Source organism: Cyprinodon tularosa, unplaced genomic scaffold (genome assembly GCF_016077235.1).
Source record: "Cyprinodon tularosa strain WSP-4 unplaced genomic scaffold, ASM1607723v1 ctg130, whole genome shotgun sequence".
NCBI classification, from domain to species: domain Eukaryota; kingdom Metazoa; phylum Chordata; class Actinopteri; order Cyprinodontiformes; family Cyprinodontidae; genus Cyprinodon; species Cyprinodon tularosa.
The window spans coordinates 1,190,851-1,213,267 of NW_024038115.1; the positions used below are offsets into that span (position 1 = coordinate 1,190,851).

A 22,417-nucleotide genomic window follows, 5' to 3' on the forward strand; every position below is an offset into this window, starting at 1 on the left:
ACATCACCCAGTCCATATCAGTATAAATAAACAGTGTGATTTTTTGCCCCATTGAGATCTGATGTGTTTTCAAAGTGTTCCTTTAATTTTTTTGAGCTGTGTATATACAGTATAGGTTAAATGCAGAGATGGGAAGTAACGAAGTACAAATACTTTGTTACTGTACTCAAGTAGATTTTTCTGATATTTTTACTTTACTTTACTACTTATTTTAGGGCGACTTTTTACTTCTACTCCTTACATTTTTACACAAATATCTGTACTTTCTACTCCTTACATTTTTAAAAAAATTGTCTCGTTACTTTAGTTTTTAATCATTTCAATGGAGTTACCGTTATTATTTTTCACGTCATCAATACCAAATTCAATCTAATTGGATGGGAATCTACGTTGCATTTGACGCACCACTACAAGATGAATCGACAGATTCAGCGGTATTCATTGGCGGCAAATCATTGCAGCTTGGTGGCGGTGGCGTTAGCATAGTAGCATGGACGACGAGATGATTGAAAATGAACACAACGGAGATCTAGTCCTATTGGCAGACATCCATTTAAAATGTAGGCAACGGCATGAAAAAAGTGGTTTCTACTTTTACTTTTATACTTTAAGTAAATTAACAAGCCTGTACTTTGTTACTTTTACTTGAGTAAAGAAGTTTAATCAGTACTTCCACTTTTACCAGAGTATTTTTTAACACAAGTATCTGTACTTTTACTCAAGTACGGAAAGTGAGTACTTTTGCCATCTCTGGTTAAATGTAGAAATTGAGAGCAAAGTCTAACAGTGGTAAAATTCCTTGACCTACTTACTCTTGACGGTGATCGGAAAAGATAAAGTTGAGTCCTATTTTTTACTCTGATTGTTTTAAATCTTTATGGCTATAGCACCTAAAATTGAATGTTCTCCTGTTATTCCTTAAAATACTTAAAATAATAATTTCTTATACTGTTGCCATTGCAACAAAATACAGTATGACTTTACTTTGAAAGTGTTACTGTGCTAAAAATATATGTAAAACTAAGTACATTTTATACATCATAAAATGGTCCAGAAAAGTCTATTTTGGAGGGATATCTTTATATAATAATTTTTCACAGGAGTATTTAGTGTCTGCATTTAAATAACCTCCACCTGTTCGAACATGCACGCCATTTTTTTCAGTGTTTTGTACTATTGCCTTTAAGGAAAGGAGAATAGTTTGTATTCAGAATTGGTGGTTAATGACATATGTGGGGTGGTTGTTTCTACAAGTTTTAATTTTTTTAAGCTGCAGGGGGTTGTCTCCCCCTATCAGACATGGCTTGCTGTGCATATTGGGATGTCTGAGTCATTTCGACTTGCCACGCTGTCATGTTTTGTTTTGTTTTTCTTTCTGCAGAGAGGATTCTTTTCTCTGCCAGAGGGGCATTTTTTCATTGAACCTGTTCAGAAATCGCTCAGTGATCCTGCAGGGGTTCCAGAGCCGCACGTTGTCTATCCAAGATCCACAAAAGAAAACCAAAGAAGAAAGCGCAGCCTTGAGGCCAAACAGACTCCAGGCTCCTGCGGAGTTCAAGGTGTGTCCTTCACTCAGTTTTAGAACATACAGCTCCAGGTGTGTGGGAAATTATTTTTTTTCTCTGCCTACACCTGATTCAACTATGATTGTATGCTAAAGCTATGTGTTTAAATATTCACGTTTAGATGCTTCAAGTGACTCTCTCCAGGTGGAAAAAGAGAGGGAGGAATGGGAGAGGGAGCAGCAGAGGGAGGGGGCTCAGTCCCGTTCGCAGCGCTCAGTCAGCCGAGAGCGATGGGTGGAGACCATGGTGGTGGCCGACTCCAAACTCATTGAATATCATGGCAGTGAAAATGTTGAGTCCTACATATTTACCATCATGAACATGGTGAGGACCTTTTTTATTTTGATTATATGATTGCTCCACACATGATTGCACATGCTCTTTTTTAACATTATTTTTATGCTGACAGGTTGCTGGAATATTTCATGATGCCAGTATTGGAAATGCTATTCATGTCATCCTAGTGCGCCTCATTCTGCTACAAGGAGATGAGGTAACAGTTATCCAAAGTTTTTAATATCCAAAGGATTTATAGCTCATCTGTGGAAACTTGATAGTAACTGCTGCATACATAGCACTTGAAAGGCGAGAGAATAGATGAAAAGCTGCTGAAATAACCCTTCCATAATAACACAATGGAACAGGCCCATTAAGAGTTTGGTGAATTTTTTTTTCCATCTAACTATCTGCTTTAAGTGCTCCATATTTATACATGTGATATTTGGACAAAATGTTTTTTTCCTAGCATGCCTCGCCTACATGTTCATGCATACAAATTGGTTTGTATGTAAATGGTAGTAATGGAGACATGTTGACTCCAAAATGACATTATTTCACTGCAGGTTATTTTAACTTTATTTTAGACTTTTAAGTACATTATTATTTGTCTCTGGTAGAAAACTGATCTTGAAGCCTCCTATCTATCATGTTCCAGCAAAATAGAAATTTGTTGATCACTTGGTAAAGTTTGTAGATACTCTGATCAGTTACAAAATTAAGGTTGAAAAGACAAAAAATATTAAGTTACCATTAGTTAAACTGAAACTATTAGGGAGGGAAATAATGATGTTTTGCTTTCATGCTTTAAAAACGATCCACCTGCTCATCTTTAATTTGTGTATTACAGCCAACAGATTCATTAATTCACTGTTTCATTATTAGCAATATATATGCCATACTTTACACTGTATAGATTCTAAGGAGGGAAATTGTGTTTCTGTATTTGTAAACGTTATTTTTAGGGCCTATATTATTTTGGATTTTAAATAGCTTAAATAGGCCAATAGAAATTGGACCTTCAGTTTAAGAAAATACTTTTTTTAATTGAAAAAATACCGTTTACACTAAAAGTTTTTTGGGGGGGTGAGTATTTCGGGCAAACAGTCAACATTGTGTAAATTATTACAAAAGTACCAAACTAGCACTTAGGGAGTAAACTAATTAAGTCATTTTTTATGAAATAGGTACTTTTATTTAACTCTACCTCTTTCCACTGAACTATTTTAATAGTATCTGCGAGAAAAAAAAGCTTTGGGGTTTAAAAATTCAAAGGCAGTCCTGTTATTTCTCCAGAAACATACATGAAATGTTAAATATAACAAGACTGCATTCCTCCTGTTGCAGAAAGGATTGAAAATAGTTCACCATGCAGACACAACTCTGTCCAGTTTCTGCGCATGGCAGAAAAACCTGAATCCACAGAGTGACACTCACCCAGCTCACCATGATCTGGCTGTTCTTATCACAAGGCAAGATATTTTTCAAACCCAAATTGCTGTCATGAGATATGCATATCAATTTATTACATTTGTTTTCCCTACAAAGAAAAGATATCTGTGCAGGAATGAACCAGCCCTGTGAGACTCTCGGTCTTTCTCATCTGTCTGGGATGTGTCAACCCCACCGCAGCTGCAACATCAATGAGGATTCAGGACTGCCTGTGGCCTTCACTGTTGCTCATGAAATGGGCCACAGGTAGTGCTTTTTTAATTGCTGTAAATGAACTACCTGCTCATTAGAGGAACTAGGGTCATTATGAACAAAATGCTATTGTTAGTGTTATGAGTGTGCCGGACATCGAGGAAAGTAAATGTACTTGTTGAAAAAAATTAGTTTAGAGAAAAAAAAGCATTTTACTCATTTATCAACTTCATGAAGAAAATGCAATTAGAGTTGAAGAATGATAACAATAGATCAGAGCAAACAAAAATGACATGGAGTTCCTCAGGGAGGTTTTTTCCAGACCACTTTTATTTAACATTCAAATGATTACTGCCTAAGATTGAACAGTACAATATCTCTGTTGATGACCTGCACATTTTATTTCTGTCATAGCTTAACAATAGTCCTCTGGTCTCCTCTGTTCTGAGGTGTGTCTGAGGGGAGCTCATTTAGGTGAGACACAATTCACACCAAGCCCCTCTCCAGGTCATACAGCATCCCAATTCAACCCGTTTAACCATTTTTGTAGTTTTATAGCTGACATACATTTAGCTAGGGGTACAGAAACTAAAAGTTAACATAATGAAGTTGGTGGGATTATACACCCAACAACTAAAAATTTTGACCTATCAATTTGGGACTTTGACAGCCTTGACTTTTGACTACAATATCACTTGAAGAAATATTTCTGAAATTGATAAGCCAAAGTCTATGACTAGGGATGGGAATCGAAAACCGGTTCCTGTTAAGAACCGGTTCCGTATTTTCCGATTCCATGGCATCGTTTGGCAGCTCACTGAACGATTCTTTTTTCGATTCCCGCAGCACCAGAGCCTAGAGCGCCGGCTCTGGGGAGCACGACTTACGTCACGTTTTTTACGTAAGTTACGCAAGTTACGCAAGTTGGAAGAACTATTCGAGGAGGAAGACAACGAGCTGCGGTCACTTTGTGAATCAAAGCCCCGTCTTTCCTTAGCCCAGAGGGTAGATCAGGAAATCCAGCTCTGTAAAAGCTTGCCCTCCATCCCCTGCAGGGATAGCGCCACACTGTGGTGGTGGAACAAGCAAGATGTGCTGCCCTTGCTATCTGACTGGCTGAAAACTACCTCTGTGTGCAGGCTTCCTCCACCCCATCTGAGAGGGTGTTCTCCACGGCTGGAGACACCATAAGCCCTGAAAGATCCCGTATCCTTCCAGAAAAAGCAGATATGCTCATCTTTCTGCAAAATAACTGTTAATTTTCCCTACTACTGTTTTATAATTAGTATTTTTTGTTATTTAAAATAGGTTATTATCACATCATTTGTTATTAGACATTGTTGGTTATTAAGTTTGTTCTTGTATATTGATTTTTCATTTAAACACAGATGTTACTCCAGTTTCACATTTCCTGTGGACATCTTGATCTTGTTGAGTTTGTAAGATTGTGCAATAGTTAAGTAAACAAATTTGATTCTGATAATCAAACTGTTTGTTCTCCTTTTCCCCCCAAATTGGAATCGAAAAAAGAATCGATAAAGAATCGAATCGTTTCATAGAATCGAAAAGGGAATCGGAATCGTGAAAATCTTTTCAATTCCCAACCCTATCTATGACTTTGTCTAGCAGTTCCATGGCAAATGTAGTGAAATTACTGTAGAAAACAAAAACAAACAAAAAATATATAAAGCATAACTTAACAGGAAATAGAGAAAACCAAGTGGATTTTGAAAATGACCCAAAGAGAATAAAATGATAGCTACACAGCACATGGAGAACATTAATTAAATTTTCTGCACTCTTTGAGGCTCCAAGTCCACAAGCAATGTATTTAAGTGTTGAAAAGTGGATTTTAGGTACATGATCTGTACTTATAGATTATTTTCAGGTCAGAAAGTCCTAAAGCACTCTACACTACAATCATTCACCCATAGTTTCAGACCCTTGTGGTAGCAACCTACATTGTTGCAACAACTGCCTTGGGGCACACTCACAGAAGCTAGTTTGCTATACCCAGGTGCCACCAGGCCCACTGGTCATCAGTAGCGATACTGGTGATGAGTCATACTGGTGATGAGTGTTGCCCAAGGGCAACACAAAAGGGATGGACGGAGCTGGGGTTTAAACCACAGCACTTCCGTTTCAGGATGATCTACATCATTGCCACTCTTACCCATTTTGCAAAGACAGAAGTTGTTATTGGAGTCTGAACTTTGAGAAAACTCTGGCTCCCATTTGTTAGAGGGAAAGAATAAAAAAATATGTTAATGCCATTCAAGTACTGTTGCAGTGTTGGCCTAAGTACGTCAAACAGTTCTTAAATTTAAGAGTTACAGAGGTCAGGTTTAAACTATATAGACCCCTCATCTAGGGGGCAGTAGGACGTAAACCAGTACTTTCTTATAATGGTTATGATTATCTGTTCTTTGTAGAAAAAAAAAAATCTTTATTGTCCCAGAATGGAGAAATTCTGGTACTGTTTTAAATGTCATGGCACTTTTGTTTCTTTTTGTTGAATGCTTTTCCAATCATTGAAACGTATTTCTTCTTTTTGAATGCATTTCTCCCCTCATAGTTTTCCTTTAAAAGCCCTTCAAATTAACCTGTGCATGAATGGTTCCATACAAATCAGCTGTCTTGCCTTAATCAACCTTTCTAAGAAAACACACTTTAACCTGTCGGCAATGTTTTTCTTAAGTGAGTTAAAAGTTTAAATCCATCTTAACATAAATACTGTATTTAAGTCATGTTGATTTGTGATTTAATACAGTTTTGGGATTCATCACGACGGCCAAGGGAATGACTGTGAGGTGGGAGGAAAACACCCTTTCATCATGTCAAGGCAACTTTTGTATGACAGTTCACCTCTTACGTGGTCCTCCTGCTCAAAAGAGTACATCACACGCTTCCTCGAGTAAGACTGATTTAGAACATTGTTTTTAAGGTATTGACCATAAAATGATGACTAGATTTCATTCATTTTACTTTCATTTTTCTTCTTCAGGGACATGTGATTTGTCTGAAAAACGTGTTTATGTTTCTTAATCGGTCCAAGGAGCAATCCTAGTAAATAACAACAACCCCCCCTGAAGGTCTAGCACAGATTTGCATTAATAAAGCAACACATACATTCCATATTTTTTGCAGACCTTTATCCCCTCTAGTAAAATTAGACCATTGCTGTGTATGTGTACTGTAGAAAAGGAAAAAAAGCATTGAAGTCAGTGGCTGAAGTCTGAAAGGACACCTCAGTTAGTGTGATGTTATGGTAACCATCAAAATAGGAAATTTAGCCAAGCATACTAACTAGTTATTTTAAAAATATATCTCTCAACATAGCAAAAAAATAAAAAAATAACTGCTGCTTCCTTTGAACCAAAAGGTGCTTAACTAAACAGATAATCAGCAGGTCTGCCAGGAATAAAAAGAATAACATTATTAATTTTTTTTTAAACAAAAAAAGCATCAATACTTCATACTTCTGATAAGATAATAGAACACAATGATTAATGCAGTTATAATAAAAAAATCAAATGATAATAATAAAATGAAAATAAAAAACCTAAGCAACTCAGGGGCTGCTGACGGGCACTGCTTTGCTTTCTTGGATTCTATGAATAGAAGTTATTTTAGAGCATTTATTGATCCTTTGTGCTCTGGAACAAGATGCATTTGCTGTTGAAAACATTGAGTTTATGACTTCAACACAGGGATCAAAACAAAAACATAACGCAACTACAGCGACCGTCAAAAACTGTGTGTTTCCCGCCTCAATCAGCATACCTGCTGAGAAGTTACCTGTGGCTCCTTTTAAACATATGACACCACCAACTGTGACCTTTGGGTAGTACACCAAACACAAAATAACACAATAATGAATAAGGAAGAAATGAAGAAGAGGGGTAGTGGCCATCTTACCACAGGCTGATGTGTAGACCACTGGGGGAGGTTGATGTGATGCAGGCCTCTGTCACTATGCCCTTTTACTTCCATCAATTTCTCTGAAGTTTTCTTAAAAAAACTTCAAACTAAATAAAACTTCTGATGAAAAGATTTTGTGGCATCCAAACCATAATATCAATAAACCTGGATTAACTTGCATTGCCTTTTTTTTCCACTTCAGCCCATTCCTGAGAAAACAGTTGAGCCCAAAAAAAAAAGGAAAACTTTGACTGCCTTGTGGCTATGTCATTAGCCAATATATGGATTATTTTGTTCCCCCCAAAAACTGACCTTGCATCCATTTATATTTGCCTTAGCCGAGGCTGGGGTTTCTGTTTAGATGATCGTCCTTCTAAGAGGGATCTGAGCACCCCTCTGGCTCGTCTTGGTGTCCGCTACACCCCCCTTCACCAGTGCCAGCTCCAGTATGGTCCAAATGCTACTTTCTGTTCTGAGGTTGATGTAAGTGTTGCTCAAATAAAAATTAAAAAAAAGAAATCAGTTAAACTCTTCTGGACTGAGACCTCAGTTGTTGACTTTATGTTACAGAACGTTTGCCAAATTCTTTGGTGTTCAGTGAATGGTACTTGTCGATCAAAGTTGGACTCACCTATAGACGGTACACGCTGTGGACCAGATAAGGTAAACAAGCTTTTCCATATTAAGGCTTTGATTTCAGATGAAAGGGATATATAGTGCTTTTTCTTTCTCACACTTAGTGGTGTATTTCTGGAGAATGTGTAATTGTTGGTAAACTCCCAGAGACAGTGAATGGAGGCTGGGGACCATGGGGTACCTGGTCCCACTGCTCCAGGACCTGTGGAACTGGAGTTCAGTCTGCAGACAGGGAATGCAACAATCCCAAGTAAGAAATTAAAATTGACCTCTTTTTCTTCTCTTTAAACCTTGGTTGGAGGGTTGATTGAAGATGTCCTGTCATCCAACAGGCCAGAGTTTGGAGGCAAGTATTGCACTGGAGAAAGGAAGCGTTATCGGACATGTAACACCAAACCTTGTCAGAATGAGAAACCGTCCTTCAGAGAAATGCTCTGCAGTGAATTTGACACAGTGCCTTACCACAATGAGCTCTACCAGTGGATCCCAGTTTATAACCCACGTAAGTGATGAAACCCTTAAAGATACAATTTATTTATTTTCTGCTACAAAACATAAAGCAATGATGGATGCAGTTTTTTATATTAATCAATAGGGGGCAGCATTACCTCTGGAAAGCCTATGTGCTGAGTTTTTTATGTCAGTTTAGAGATACAAAGCAGTTATTATAGACAGTAAAATTTGATACAACACATCAGAAATTTTAAAACTATCATCATGTGATTTCGATGTCAGCTGTTTACTAACGTGCAGAAAATAAAGCAAGATTATCTTATTCTCAGGTAATCATGTAGTGTTCTAGTAACTCAGTGATAGTGAAAATAAATTTCAACTGGTTCTTGTGGTGGAAAACAGATATAATAAGATATATACATATATATATATATATATATATATACCTAGCAACAATGAAAAAGAAAACTAAAGAACAAGTTATCTTGATTTGTGTTCTTTCTACTCTCTACTCAGTAAATCCCTGTGAACTTCACTGCCGACCAGTTAGTGAGTATTTTTCGGAGAAGATGCTCGATGCGGTGACTGATGGGACCCCGTGCTTCATGAACGAGTCCAGAAACATCTGTGTCAATGGAGTGTGCAAGGTAGTGTGCCTGGGTAAGAGACATGTAGAGACTGGGAGGGTTATAGTGGAGCTGGACAATGACACATTGCAGGGCAACAACATGGAGAAAGAGGGAGAGGATTCCCTGTGGAAAAATCCACTGTTGTTTGATTTGTGTGTTTGTGTTTAGGAGGTCGGCTGCGACTTTGGTATTGACTCAAACGCAGTGGAGGATCGTTGTGGAGTGTGTCTGGGAGACGGCAGCAGCTGTGAGACAGTTTCTAAGACATATGAGGAACAGAGAGGTTTTGGTGAGTGTAGCTGCAGTGACAAATAGCCTTGCAAAATTTCTCATACCTCCTGATTTTTTCCCCACATTTTTTCACTATTTTTATGTGGATTTAAAGTGATAACTGAACTACAGCTGCCCTGTTTCGAAAAGTACACCCACAAAGTCTGGCAGACCCTTAAAATATTCACAGAACTATAGGTGAATAATTCAACATATCCTTGTTTCACTCCTTACAAAGGAGTTTTGAAAACAATGTATGATTTTCTGTCCATTTCATAATTAGTTCCAACCTTTTAGAAATAAAATTCATTAAAGCTTGCGATTGCAACATAGTGAAATGTACTGTGTGAACACTTTTGTTAAGCACTGTGTCCAAACATGAGAGTTCACGGAGCAGGCAGACCCCGAAGAAGGAAAAGCTGTAATAGGCCAACTAAAAGAGTGTGAAAAAGCATCTGGGGTTGTGTATAAAAGATTGTACAGTTTTTCTTTATTGCCATGGCAGCAACCCCTTCCACACTCTCTGCAGCTGTTTATCAAGTTGTGCTCAGATGTGAGCATGCATGCATGTTCATCTACAGGCCCATTTTTGGCTAAAGTTGCACATCTTTGTCTGGTTTTACTGCACTAAGAACAAAATAACTCACCAGCTAAATCAACATACAGTGAAGACAGATTCATAGTGAAAGAGGCCCTAAAACAATAAAAAAAATCTCTCTCCCGCCCGCCTTCTTCTCTGCATTCTCTGTTTCTTTCTGTGTGTGTTTGTTGCACGTTGCATCCCTTCCAGATAACCGGCCCAGATGTGTGAGACTTCAAAAGGCTTACATCTAGGGCTAGTGCCCCCCACCTCCTTTCACAAACACACACCTTCCCACAAACATCATTAAACTGCACAGACCCACTCATTGCTGCTTTCGTCTTCCCTCAAACCACCCACCTCCCATCCCCACACAATAAAAAACAGAGACAGGGCAGTGCACCCCCCGAACCCCACCCCCACCACGCCAAATAAGCACACATTTAGTCACAGATGCCAGCAACCCCTGCAAACTGAGCCCACCCGGGTAAAAAATCTGAGACAAGGTGTCTGAACGTCTGGATGTGAGTGTGGCAGCTGCCATGGTGGGCCATCCCATTACCTCAGTGCCACTCTGATTTCCCTCCTGACTCTCCCAGGGTACGTGGACGTGGGGGTGATACCTGCGGGCGCCCGAGACATTCTGGTGAGGGAAGCCGAGGAGGCCGCTAACTTCCTGGCCCTTAGAAGTGTGGAGAGAGACGAGTATTTCCTCAATGGGAACTTAATCATCCAGTGGAATGGCGAATACAAGGCAGGTGGGACAACATTCTACTACGAGCGCAGTGGAAACATGGAGAACCTCACATCACCTGGCCCAACCAAACAGCCAGTAATGCTTCAGGTAGAGTGGATGGGAGCAACTGTTTTTACAGTCCTTAAGAACTTCTAGTAAAATAGATTTTCCCTATTAAATGAAATCAAAAACATAAACCTTTAAAGATTTTAAGGATGCAAGCTTCAAAGCAGATTTCTTCATGTTTTTTTCTTTTGTTGTTTGTTTTTGTTTTGTGTCAGTTTAATACTCTGGATAATTTTAATGCTATTTAATTTCTTTTATTTTTGCTGGAGAGAAACATTCATGATCTCATCAGTTTAGCTGCTGCCCTCTTAGTAAAATATTTAGTTCGGATAATGTCTCACACTGTAATTTGGCGGAGTCTCGATAATCATTAAAATCATAAAATTACAACCCTTCATGATGGATTCCAGTGATTTTTTTTCTCATCTGTTCTTGAATTTTCTTAAATCAAGACGAGATTGGCATCTTTTTGATTTTAGCTTACTTTATAGTGCACAACAGGTTCTGTTTAGGTTACTTCTGAGTTTCCAGAATAGACATTAAACAGAGCTATGTGCAAATTTAAAGTGATATCTCCATTTAAAAAATATGTCTAATCTATGTTAATCATCATCAATATAAAAAGGGTGGGTTCGGTAAGCGTTTTCCTAATAAATGAGTCATCTTTTGAAAACTTTTTGCTTTTTCATTGGATGACCTTAACATTTAAGCAAAATCAGAAACCTGTAAGGGCCCATATTAGAGCACCAAATGTAAAAAGAAATAATAAGCAAATAAGTATTTGTATGAAGTACAATACATTGTTTTGTGTGTTTTTTGTTTTTCTTTGTAGTTGCTTTTTCAGGAGGAGAATCCAGGTATCACGTTGGAGTACACCATCAAGAAGAGTAAAGTAACAGAAAATGAGGTCCCTGAACCTATTTATATCTGGAGACACGGAGCCTGGACACACTGCAGCACCACCTGTGGCCTCGGTTTGGCTTGAGATGAAACATCTTGCTTTTGTTTTGTTTAACAATAAAACTTAATGAACCAATAATTTGTTTATTCTTAGGAGAGCAGCACCAGCCAGTGCTGTGTTTTGAGGTAGACGTGGGTGTCGTGGATGAGTCGTTGTGTGACCAGGACAGCCGGCCAGAAGACAGACACCGCAGGTGTAAGAATATGGAATGTCCTGCGAGGTTTGTAGTAACCAACATTCTTATTTTTATACTTTTGAAAAACTCAATTCACTTCTTATCTTACAATATACAATTTAGTTGAACAATGTAGATGTACTTTATCCTTACTACTTAGCAATTATAACAGGTAACAGTTTAAAGCTTTACATTGATGTAATTGTTTGAATGTTTTAACTAATGGATTCAAAACTGTTCTGAAATATTAAAAGCTTGTATTGACTTACAAACAATATCTAAGAACATTGTCATTGTGTTTATTAATGAAACACAATAACAAAATATGTATATATATTTATATATTTAGATCAAGTATTTAGATCAAGTATTTAGATTAACCTTGTTGTAGTTTCCACACTGGACCATTTCATTACAGGTGACTTTATGTCTTGTAAATTATAACAACATGTGATAGCGGTGCATTGAAAAACAAGAACAATAAGAAAATAAGAAATCTAGAGTTCTGAGTCTAGAAAAGTTTACAGGGGCCCTATGAAAGTAAACAATAAAACTGCTAATGATAAAATTCACAAGATCTAAGAGTTTCGAGTATCAAAATACATGATTTTATGATAGATGCTATAAATTACTTTTATAAATGCACATTAGTAGTATCCCAATATAAAGTGAAGCTTTAAAATAATACCTAACCTAAATTTAAAGCATAAGTTTCTGTTACTAACATACTAGTGCCAGGTGTTTGAAATTGTCCCTTCATTTTATTTACTAACTTGGTTTGTTTAGCTGTCTTTGCATCCAAAATGGGGCCTAAACATTGTTAACCTGGTGGTCCTTAAATTATGTTTGTTTGTAGCAGGACATTATAAACAGTATTTGTCCATCTTTATTTGCTAAAAAGACCCTTATACCTCTGTATCATTGGCTGAAATATTCTTGCTTACCTTGTTTTTCTGTCCTTCTCTTGCTCTTAGGTGGTGGGTTGGTGGTTGGCAGCAGTGTACAGAAAGCTGTGGATCAGGAGGATTGAGGAAGAGAACTGTTCTTTGTGTACGCAATGTTTCAGGAGAAGAGAGGGTACTCCACCCTGTGGAATGCAAGCATCTGCTGAAACCAAAACCTTCTTTACCATGCAACAGAGATGTTCCATGTGGGCAGGAATGGGCTTTTGGCAACTGGGAGGAGGTAAACCTTTTTTTAAGGGTAGCTTGTTTCCTGCTGATAAAACAGTTTTGTTGCAAGTATTTTACCCCCTAGCCCGATGTTGTTCATTGTATCCTCTGCCTTTTAGTGCCCTGTCACATGTGGAGGAGCTGTTCGATCACGCACCGTGACATGCACATTAGCGCCTAAGATGACCTGTGACCCTTCAACCAAACCCAGGTCCAAATCACTGTGTGCTTTGCAGAGCTGCCCAAACTCAAGTCTTCACAGACGATACGGGATTCCTCCTGCGCACCGTCGTATTTACCCAAATAAAACGTATCCAACTATACATCCTAGTTCACCTTCATTAACATACATAAGCTCTACAGCTGTGCCTACATCAACCACCGAAGAAACTACAATAGCTACCACAAAATCCACTTTTAGTTCTCAAGCTACAGTTTCTGAAATTATAGACCCCAATGATCGTGAGTTTAGTGCTTTGGTGAGGAAAAATAAAGATGCAAAAAAGAAGGTTTATCCCAAAAAGTCAAGTTCAACTGATAAGAAAAGAAAAGCAAGTGTTAGAGCCAAGGAAAATATAGACCTAGAAGAGGGAAGTGCTGAGGATGGGGGGCTGTACTCCCCAGGATATGATTATATTGTGGAGGACAACACGAAAGAAGAAGAGAAGATTATTGACCTGGATTTTTTCACCACGGTGACGTCTCTAACAAGTCTTCTTCAGACAACCACACCAAAACCACAAGCACGTCCACTTACCAAACATATAACTAGAGTGCCACCCACAACTGCTTCACCATTCTTTTTTACCAGTACTGACACATGTTCAAGGACAACCCAGCACTTACCCAACATCAACACCACCTCAAATGTCAAACCATACCGCCCATGGACACAACGGGTTCCTCAAACAACTCCCATGTATAGGTATGGCTCAGTCCTCTCAAAAACTGGCTTCAAAATAAAGCAGGTTCCTAAACCAACCATGAAAAAAACATCCACCACTGCAACTGTACCTCATGTGCCATTAACTCACATGAAGAAGACCTCTGCAACAACCAAGAAAAACATTCCAACTGCTCGTGATATGAAAACCTCTTCCAGGTCCAAAGGAAGCCACTTTAAAAGCCAAAACCAGCAGCCAAGAAGTCTGCAAAGCAGTTCCATCAGTGACCGAGGCAACCTGATAACTAGAGAACCTGTTAAAATGGATACATATTGGATTGTTGGTAACTGGAGTGAGGTGTGTAGAGACATTCTCCAAACATTTTGTTTAAAATATAATAGAATGGAAAATCCCTTTATTGTCCCACAATGGGGCAATTCTAGTGTTTACAGCAGCAAAAAGGTTATAGAAAAAATGGTCCCACAAATTTGGACCTTAGAAAGATCCATCCATCCATGTTCTAACACGCTTATCCCAAGTGGGGTCACGAGGGGTGCTGGTGCCTATCTCCAACAGTAATTGGACAAGAGTCGGGGTACACCCTGGACAGGTCGCCAGTCCATTGCAGGGCAAAAAGTGACAAACCATTCACACCTAAGGGGACTGCAGAGAAGCCAATTAACCTAACAGTCATGTTTTTGGACTGTGGGAGGAAGCTGAAGTACCCAGAGAGAACCCACACATGCTCAGGGAGAACATGCAAACTCTATGCAGAAAGACCCTGGGCTGGGAATCAAACCCAGAACCTTCTTGCTGCTAGGCAGCAGTGCTACCCACTGCGCCACTGAGCAGCCACCTTAGAAGAATAACAAAGTAGTGAATAATTAAAAGATAAACAATAAAATACTGTACTGTAAAGTATTTTAACAATATAAAACTGCACCTGGAGAATAAATATACAGTATACAGCTATGGCCATACATTACTGGCCATATCTACAGTAATGGATATTTGAAAATAGCAGCAACATCAGAGATGTGCAAAATGACAGCAGCAGGTTATTTGCCCAACTGTGCAAAATCAGCATAAATGTAACAACTTATTGAAGTTCTTGGGAAAAATGGTTGTTAAGGGTCTTACACCTGCTGGGAGGAAGGATGTGTGATTACCCTCACTGGTGTATTTAAGGTGCAGCAGTCTGTCACTGATGGAGCTCTCCAGTTCTGCAACAGCTTCATGCATGGGGTGGGAGACATTATCCAACAGAGATTTTAATTTACTTAGGATCCTTTTGTTTCCCACCTCTAGCACTGAGTCCAGAGGGCATCCAATCACAGAGCTGGCGTCTCTGATCAGCTTATCCAACCGCTTTCTCTCAGCTAAAGATAAGCCACTGCTCCACCAGACAGCTCCATAGAAAATGGATGATGCCACAAAAGAGTAAAGAAAGAGAAATGCCACAAAAGAGTAAAGAGAAAGAGTAAGTTAGCCTATTTATATCAGAGAAGTTTCACTCCAGTTACACTGGAGCATAAATTAGTCTAAAATCTAAATCGTTGGAATATTTAGTTACTCCCCTTGTCTCCCCAGATAGTTGAAAATATACTGTGAATATTCAGTTTAAATTAACCAAAAAATTGAAATGTGGATATTTTAAATCTGGGATTATTAAAGATAATGTTGTCGTTAGGGGAGAGGCAAGATACAACCAGAATATGTTGAAAATCTATTGTAGAGACGCACATGACAAACAACCAAGCCATAAAATCCCATTATAATCACACTAGGGCTGCAACTAACGATTATTTTGCAAATTGATTAATCTGTAGATTTTTTCATTTAATCAATTAATGATCATCTCTTTAAAGAAGATTTTTTAATTAAATCTAACCAAGTGAAACTTAAACTTAAAGTTTTTTTTATGTTAAATGCAAAATGTTTATATATTTCTTAACAATTTTTTTCAATAATTACTTCTTAACAATAATTACTGCTCTAAGTGGGTCTCCAGTTAACAATTAATTGATTACTAAATTAGTTGACAAATATTTCAATAATCGATTCATCATGATTAATCCGATTAATTATTTCAGCGCTAAATCACACTTATGATGTCTTTGAATGAGAATATGCAGATTCTACTGAAAAGGACCATTGGTCAAGATTAGAACTTAGGACCTTCTTGCTGCTGCAAACAACTGTGCCACAATTCATCCCAGTGATGCATGGTGCCTATGATGCTTATGATAGAAAAAGAAAATATCAGTCATCAATATATAGTCCTGTGTTAAATGAAAATCAGAGCAGAAATTGATTCAATAATAAATTGTGAAAGCACAAGCATAAGACCCAAAATATATATGTAATTGTAAAGCAAAACTGATATGGAACCAATCCTATAGTAATAAATTTCAGACTAAACATTTGTTAGTAGCCCACATCAAGCGTCAAGCATCTTGGTTACATTTACTGTTATTTAGTTTGTTTTTTTGTCTTTCACAAGCTAAAAAATAAAAAGAAGCCTGTCCTAAGATTTAATGTGGCCCACAGACATGTTTTATGACTGTTTTACTTCCCTGAAACACAGACCTAAAGTGTAATGCTGTTATGTTACTTTAAGCAACAAAATTTAATTTTAAACTTACATTAATTTATGGTCAGTGTTCAACAACGTGTGGACTTGGAGCTGTATGGAGAACAGTGGTGTGTAGTTCAGAGAAGGACGAGGACTGCACCAACATGAAGAGACCGGAGCCTGCACGAACATGCCGCCTGCAACCATGCGCTACCTGGAAAACTGGCAGCTGGAGCAAGGTCAGCAACTTAAAATGTCCAACAAATTTAAGGCATACAGAGTATGTATTTTAAGGCATACAGAGTATGTATTACTTGCCCTTAATAGTAAATTACAATAATCAGTGATTAGATATTATGTGTCACTGAAGTAGAATAAAAAGATAAATTCTTGGTTCTCTGTTATATCATTTGTTTGGGACATTTATTGGATTGACATGTTCCTTACAGTGTCCAGAAAACTGTGGGTTGGTTAGAAGGAGGCATCGTGATGTCCAGTGTGTGGATTCTCAGAGCAAGCGTCCACTCAGACCTTTCCACTGTCAGACTGTGTCCAGCAGACCTTTAAGCTCCCTGGTTTGCCCCCACAAGCCGTGTATGAACTGGACCGTGTCACCTTGGGGGCTGGTAGGACAACCATACATTAAAATCCTCAATTTACTTGTTAAACTTAAGGCACATTTTCTAATCCACAGATCCTAGAAGACTGAAAATATTTTGGTGTTAAATGTCCATCCCAAATTCATTTTCTTCTTCATTAATTCTTAGTTAATGCATAAAGTCACTCTATTTATTTATTTATTTTTTACTTTAATACTCCTTGAACTGTTTGGCACTTATGATTTATAATTTGTCTTTTATAATGATTAACTATTAGGTTAGAATAATTATAAAATATAATCAGAGTTACTCTCTGAGGGCTTCAAACTTTGTTAGAGAACATAGGAGAAGAACAAGCAGCATCATTAAAACCACGGAGAAAAGCAGATAAGTCAGGAAAGGTTTTAATTCTTGTAAATATATTTTAATGAAAAAGTTATAAAGCAATAAATCCCAATCCTTGGACATCTGTCAGATGATTGTTTAATTTGTCATCTGATAATGGAGAAATAATGGACTAGTTTACAGACGTACTAAAACATGACCTCCTGCCTAACTGGACTGATTTATCAAGGAGAGCGTAACTTCAAGAAGCAACCAAGAGGCAGTTTGTTTTCCATAACTCAGGTGGAAGAATCTATCAATAAATAGCATTTACAGAAGAGAAAGCCTTAAGAAGTCCCATTAGGACTCAGAAAACAACATTTTGGGAGCCTGTCTGTGAAAATGTCCACAGCTGTATATTGATTATTTATTCTCCAGATGCATAGTATTTATATTTTAAAGAGCTTTGTATAGTACAGTATTTCATTTATTTAACTCTGTCACTTGTTCTGTTATTTTTAAGGTCCACATTTGAGTGACCCCTTTTGCTATAATATTTTGTTGCTGTAACACCACAATTTCCACAGTCTGGGACAATAAAAGATTTTATAATTTTCTATTCTATTTTATTCAGCAGAGACAGACAGGCTGAGCAGAGCTAATGGGAAGATAGAAAGAGCTATAATATAAACAAGAAAACCTGAGGCAGCAAAAACTGGAGTTTGGGGCTGAGTTCAACATCTCAGCAGTACAACCCAAAGAATAGATAGTCAAGGCTACAAAACAAATGATTAGATAGAAGCACATCCATTGTGTCAAAACGGTGTTCTGGTAAACCTGAAATATTAAATAAAGCAGATGTAACTTAAGAAAAGCTTTGTTACTAACAGTGCTCTGGTAGCTGTGGTGAAGGCATCAGAGAGCGACTGGTGTCCTGCCCAGAACCTCATCGCTGCAGCTCCACTTTAAGGCCGAACAGTACAGAACAGTGCAGTTTAAAGCCCTGCGCACGTTGGAAAACTGAGGACTGGGAGGAGGTCGGTTTTACTCTACCTACCTTTATGTATATATAGGTCATATATTATAGATATTTAAATGTTTCCAATTTGTCACTCTTATTTCTAGTGTTCTGTGAGCTGTGGTGAGGGTCAACAGCAGCGTGCTGTCAGTTGTGTGGGAGAAAAGGATTCGGCTGTTGTGCCAAACCGCCTCTGTGCGAAGATTTCAAAACCAGAAACACTCAGGAAATGCAACGTACAGGAATGCAAGAAAAGCTCAGGTCTGTAGGCAGCAGTCTGTGTTTGTGCTTCTCTGGTGGGAAAAGTAGTTAATCTGAAAAGCAGACTCTGTGCCAACACACGTGCATGCAAACATACACATCCTGACCTTCCAATGTGAACCTCACACACATCAAATTTAGTTTATTTTGGCAGGCTTTGTTTTTAACGTTAAGCTTCACTTCTAACATTTTCTGTACCAGTGTATGTTCAGTCAGCCATGCCGTTTACTAATAAAGCAAGATGAGTTAAAATTAAAGTTTGTTTTCAGGTGAAGACAAGGAAAAGATATGATAACAAATAATATACATATAAATAATATATTCTGTCAGTAAATCAGTAAAATTATTACATACTGTATTTTTAAAAATACAGTCTTATACAAATATATATGCATTTATTCAAATTAGTTTACCAGTTAGAGAGACTTTGGCAGGTGCAGTTTATTGCAGTTTCTCACCGTTTCATACTGTAACAATTTTGGGGTTTTTCTTTTATCATGAATGGACTATTACAAGGATTTAATTACCATTCAGAGATCGGGTTGCTTGTTTGCTTCGGATATCCTTGCTACTTTTTAGCTCAAAGTCTGATAGTCAGTCCCAAGGCAACCCTGAACCCCCAGCATACCTATAAAAAAGGTTTCAGTTTTTTTCTCATCAAGTCACAGAATATTTTCCAAAAAAGATTTATTTAGCAATGGGACATGTATTCAGGCTATCATTGCTTGATATTCAAATTCGTTTGCTCTGACAAACTGCAGTATGACAGAAAATGTAACCCTTTAAAGCCGTATCCAAGAATAAAACAAAACAGAAAATTACCTTTTTTTTGGTTTGAAGTCCTTATTTGCCCTTTTAACAAAATATGTAAAAAGAAAAAACAGAAATACATTTTTGATATTAATAATTTATTACTTACAATTATTTATTACTATTGTGTAGTCTTCTACTGGCTGTTATCAGGTATATCTGATTGTGTACAATAGGATTTTGAGCAAAGTTTTTACCATTAAATTATGCAAAAGGTGTCAGACGCAATACATTTCAGAAACCGTATGTATCAAATACGATACATTTGGCATTATAGGGTTAAATGAGGAGAAATCTGTAAGGTGGAAAATGCAACAAAGCAATTTTAATTGTAACTTAATTAAACAACATTTTTTTCTGTTTTGCTATGTAAAACTTTGCTACTAAAATAAAAATCCTCAGCACCCAATGTCATGGGCCAAAAGGTTTAAAACTTAAAAAAAAGTTGTTGAGGACAGAGATTTTGGACAACTATGTTTCTTATCAATAAGAAACATAGTTGGCTGTTCAAAATACATTTTCAGTTGACTCTCTAAATTGTATTAAAATAATTTATGCATGCATTTAAATGGTTAATAATGATTTCCAAAATCAGTTTTGAAATGAATTGGAAACACCTAACAGCTAAATCTTATTGATCTAACGATTTTGCAGTTCTATTTTTAATTTTGTATCTAGATAAATGTGTAAATGCATTGGATTTCAAGTTGTGTTTTGGTCTCTTATCTGTTCAGTTTGCAGAAAAAACACCATGTCCTCCCGCTTCTGTGACAAGCTGAAGCTGTTGGGTCGCTGTGTGCTAAGGTCGGTCCAAAAACAGTGCTGCTTTACCTGCAGAGTGACACCAAGACTGGAATCATCATGACTGATAATAGTCCAACCCAACAGCCATCCACAGACTCAGAAACCAAAGTTCTAATAAAATCTTTAGCAAGTCAAACTAAATCATTGCAAACAGGGATGCTTCAGTGATGTTTCAGAGGTCAACTGCATTTCTCTTGTTGCTTCCTTCATGTGTTTGGTATTTGTTCATCTGCTTTAGTATATTGTTGGATCATAACTAGATAATATAAAAGGTCAAAACACTCACAGAGTATAATAGATATACCTGACCATGACAGACATTTTAGTATCAAGGCAATTTATGATAAAAAGCTAAATAAACACTATTGGAAAAGTACACAGCAGTGGCATGAAGGTAATTAGATAACTAATAAACACAACAAAAAAATAGCAAAAATGAATACATAAAAAAAGATATAAAAAATTATAAAATGAATAATTATAAAAAAATTAAAAGTTGGTTTGCAAACATAAATGCCTCTTCAGTCTGCCAACAACACTTCCTCATGCTGTTTTCACCTTAGTTGAACAACTGCTATCCACTACATTTTCACTTAAAGGTATAGTGGAGGATTTTTGCAAATTTTTGAAAAAATATGCACATGCACAACCCTGTACCTGCTCCTGAAAGGGAACACCTATTAGACGCGTGTGAGAGCATGCATGAGCCCATTTATCCTCGGTTATAAAGTTGCTGTTTGCATCGCTCATACAAGCTTACTTTCCAAAAGAAGATTTGCAATTTTTCCACTCTGTCAGACTCACCGCCGGTAAATGGGGATGAGCACGTAGGACGGCCTTACGTAAAAATATCACCAGAATGATTGACAATTAGGCAAACCACTTATTTTGATAATTCACCCGGAAAAAGGACATCCTCCACTAAACCTTTATCCTGCTGGATTATACCCTACATAAGTAGAAATCAAAAAGAAAACCAGAACTGAATGGAAAAAACAAAGAGATATCTTAACACAGTAGTAATGCCATTTTGAGTGTCTGTTAACCCTGAGATGTAAAACATCAATGCTCAAAAATCAGCAGCTTTCTAATTACTGTATTTCCTTGTGCTTCTTCTTCTCCTCATGATCAGGCTCTGATTTTCTACATCACCGTCTAACATAAATTATATCACAGTGTGGTCAAGCACACAGTAGAGGGGGTATGAGGTATTAATCAGGGCCTGGTTTTCACGCCATGGCTTTCTAGAATTTTGACAACAGGCATAATTTCTACACAGTTACATTTACTTTTGTTGTATTCCTGGGAAAAGGGGGGCTTGCTTTTAGCAGCCAGCTGAGCAGCTGAAACCTACATTACTTTATTCTCAACAGAGACGGAAACAAAATGTGGTTACTCTAGCCTTTAAAAAAGGACTTTAAACAGCAGGAACAACATTTTGAGTGATAAACCGTACATTTTCATAACCTTCTAAGCCAGCCATGCCTGATTATGTCCCACCAGATGTAATTTCTGGGTCAAAAGTCCTTTCCAGTTTAAAAAGGTGCTCAGATTATGCTGCTCATAAATCAAGGCTAAGCATTTATACTTGTCAAAATGAACTGCGGAGAGACTATGCATACAGATTTTCTGTTATTTAAAGCATTTTGGATGGACTGTTTCAATATTTTTCTAAAACTTGCTGAGTAGTTTTTTTTTGTTTTTTTTTTCAGAGTGAGCACTGTTTACTTACAGTTTGATGTAGAGCTTTCTTTTTTTACTGTTTAAAATTGTTCAATTAGCTGCAGAATGTTGTGCTTTTTTAAAAATAAGGAAGAGGTGTTGCAGGTCATCCCTCCTCAGGTCACTTTTAAAACCCACTTGTATTTGAAGTTGTCTACCATTTCGTACATCTTTGATCTTTTCCCTGACTCCTCATGGTATTTTCCACTATAACTCTAAAGTGGAGGAGGCTTGGATAAACATGAGGAGTAGGCAGTGGAGATGACTAGTTAAAGAGGGAGATGGAAATGAGGAAATGGATGTCAAGGTATGTCATCTTTGGTGATATGCTGAAAT

General features: G+C 37.5%; 1 protein-coding gene across 3 annotated transcripts in view; it reads left to right on the forward strand.

The window, feature by feature from the left end:
• Positions 1–21,076, forward strand: part of adamts12 (ADAM metallopeptidase with thrombospondin type 1 motif, 12) — a 34,035-nt gene extending 12,959 nt beyond the window's left edge. Inside the window, exons 3-24 of one of the 3 annotated variants that reach the window (XM_038277296.1) lie at positions 1,382–1,559; positions 1,687–1,889; positions 1,975–2,058; positions 3,189–3,313; positions 3,390–3,539; positions 6,256–6,399; positions 7,745–7,889; positions 7,977–8,069; positions 8,147–8,292; positions 8,375–8,544; positions 9,012–9,142; positions 9,293–9,413; positions 10,574–10,818; positions 11,609–11,750; positions 11,831–11,957; positions 12,887–13,097; positions 13,204–14,325; positions 16,630–16,782; positions 16,993–17,169; positions 18,357–18,503; positions 18,592–18,745; positions 20,290–21,076. In XM_038277296.1, coding sequence (XP_038133224.1) covers positions 1,382–1,559; positions 1,687–1,889; positions 1,975–2,058; positions 3,189–3,313; positions 3,390–3,539; positions 6,256–6,399; positions 7,745–7,889; positions 7,977–8,069; positions 8,147–8,292; positions 8,375–8,544; positions 9,012–9,142; positions 9,293–9,413; positions 10,574–10,818; positions 11,609–11,750; positions 11,831–11,957; positions 12,887–13,097; positions 13,204–14,325; positions 16,630–16,782; positions 16,993–17,169; positions 18,357–18,503; positions 18,592–18,745; positions 20,290–20,420 — 4,299 coding nt within the window. In that variant the 3' untranslated portion in view covers positions 20,421–21,076. Of the gene's footprint in view, positions 1–1,381; positions 1,598–1,686; positions 1,890–1,974; positions 2,059–3,188; positions 3,314–3,389; positions 3,540–6,255; positions 6,400–7,744; positions 7,890–7,976; positions 8,070–8,146; positions 8,293–8,374; positions 8,545–9,011; positions 9,143–9,292; positions 9,414–10,573; positions 10,819–11,608; positions 11,751–11,830; positions 11,958–12,886; positions 13,098–13,203; positions 14,326–16,629; positions 16,783–16,992; positions 17,170–18,356; positions 18,504–18,591; positions 18,746–20,289 lie in introns of those variants that run through there. The other 2 variants (XM_038277299.1, XM_038277297.1) reach the window with 2 other exon arrangements.
• Positions 21,077–22,417: the final 1,341 nt, after the last annotated feature.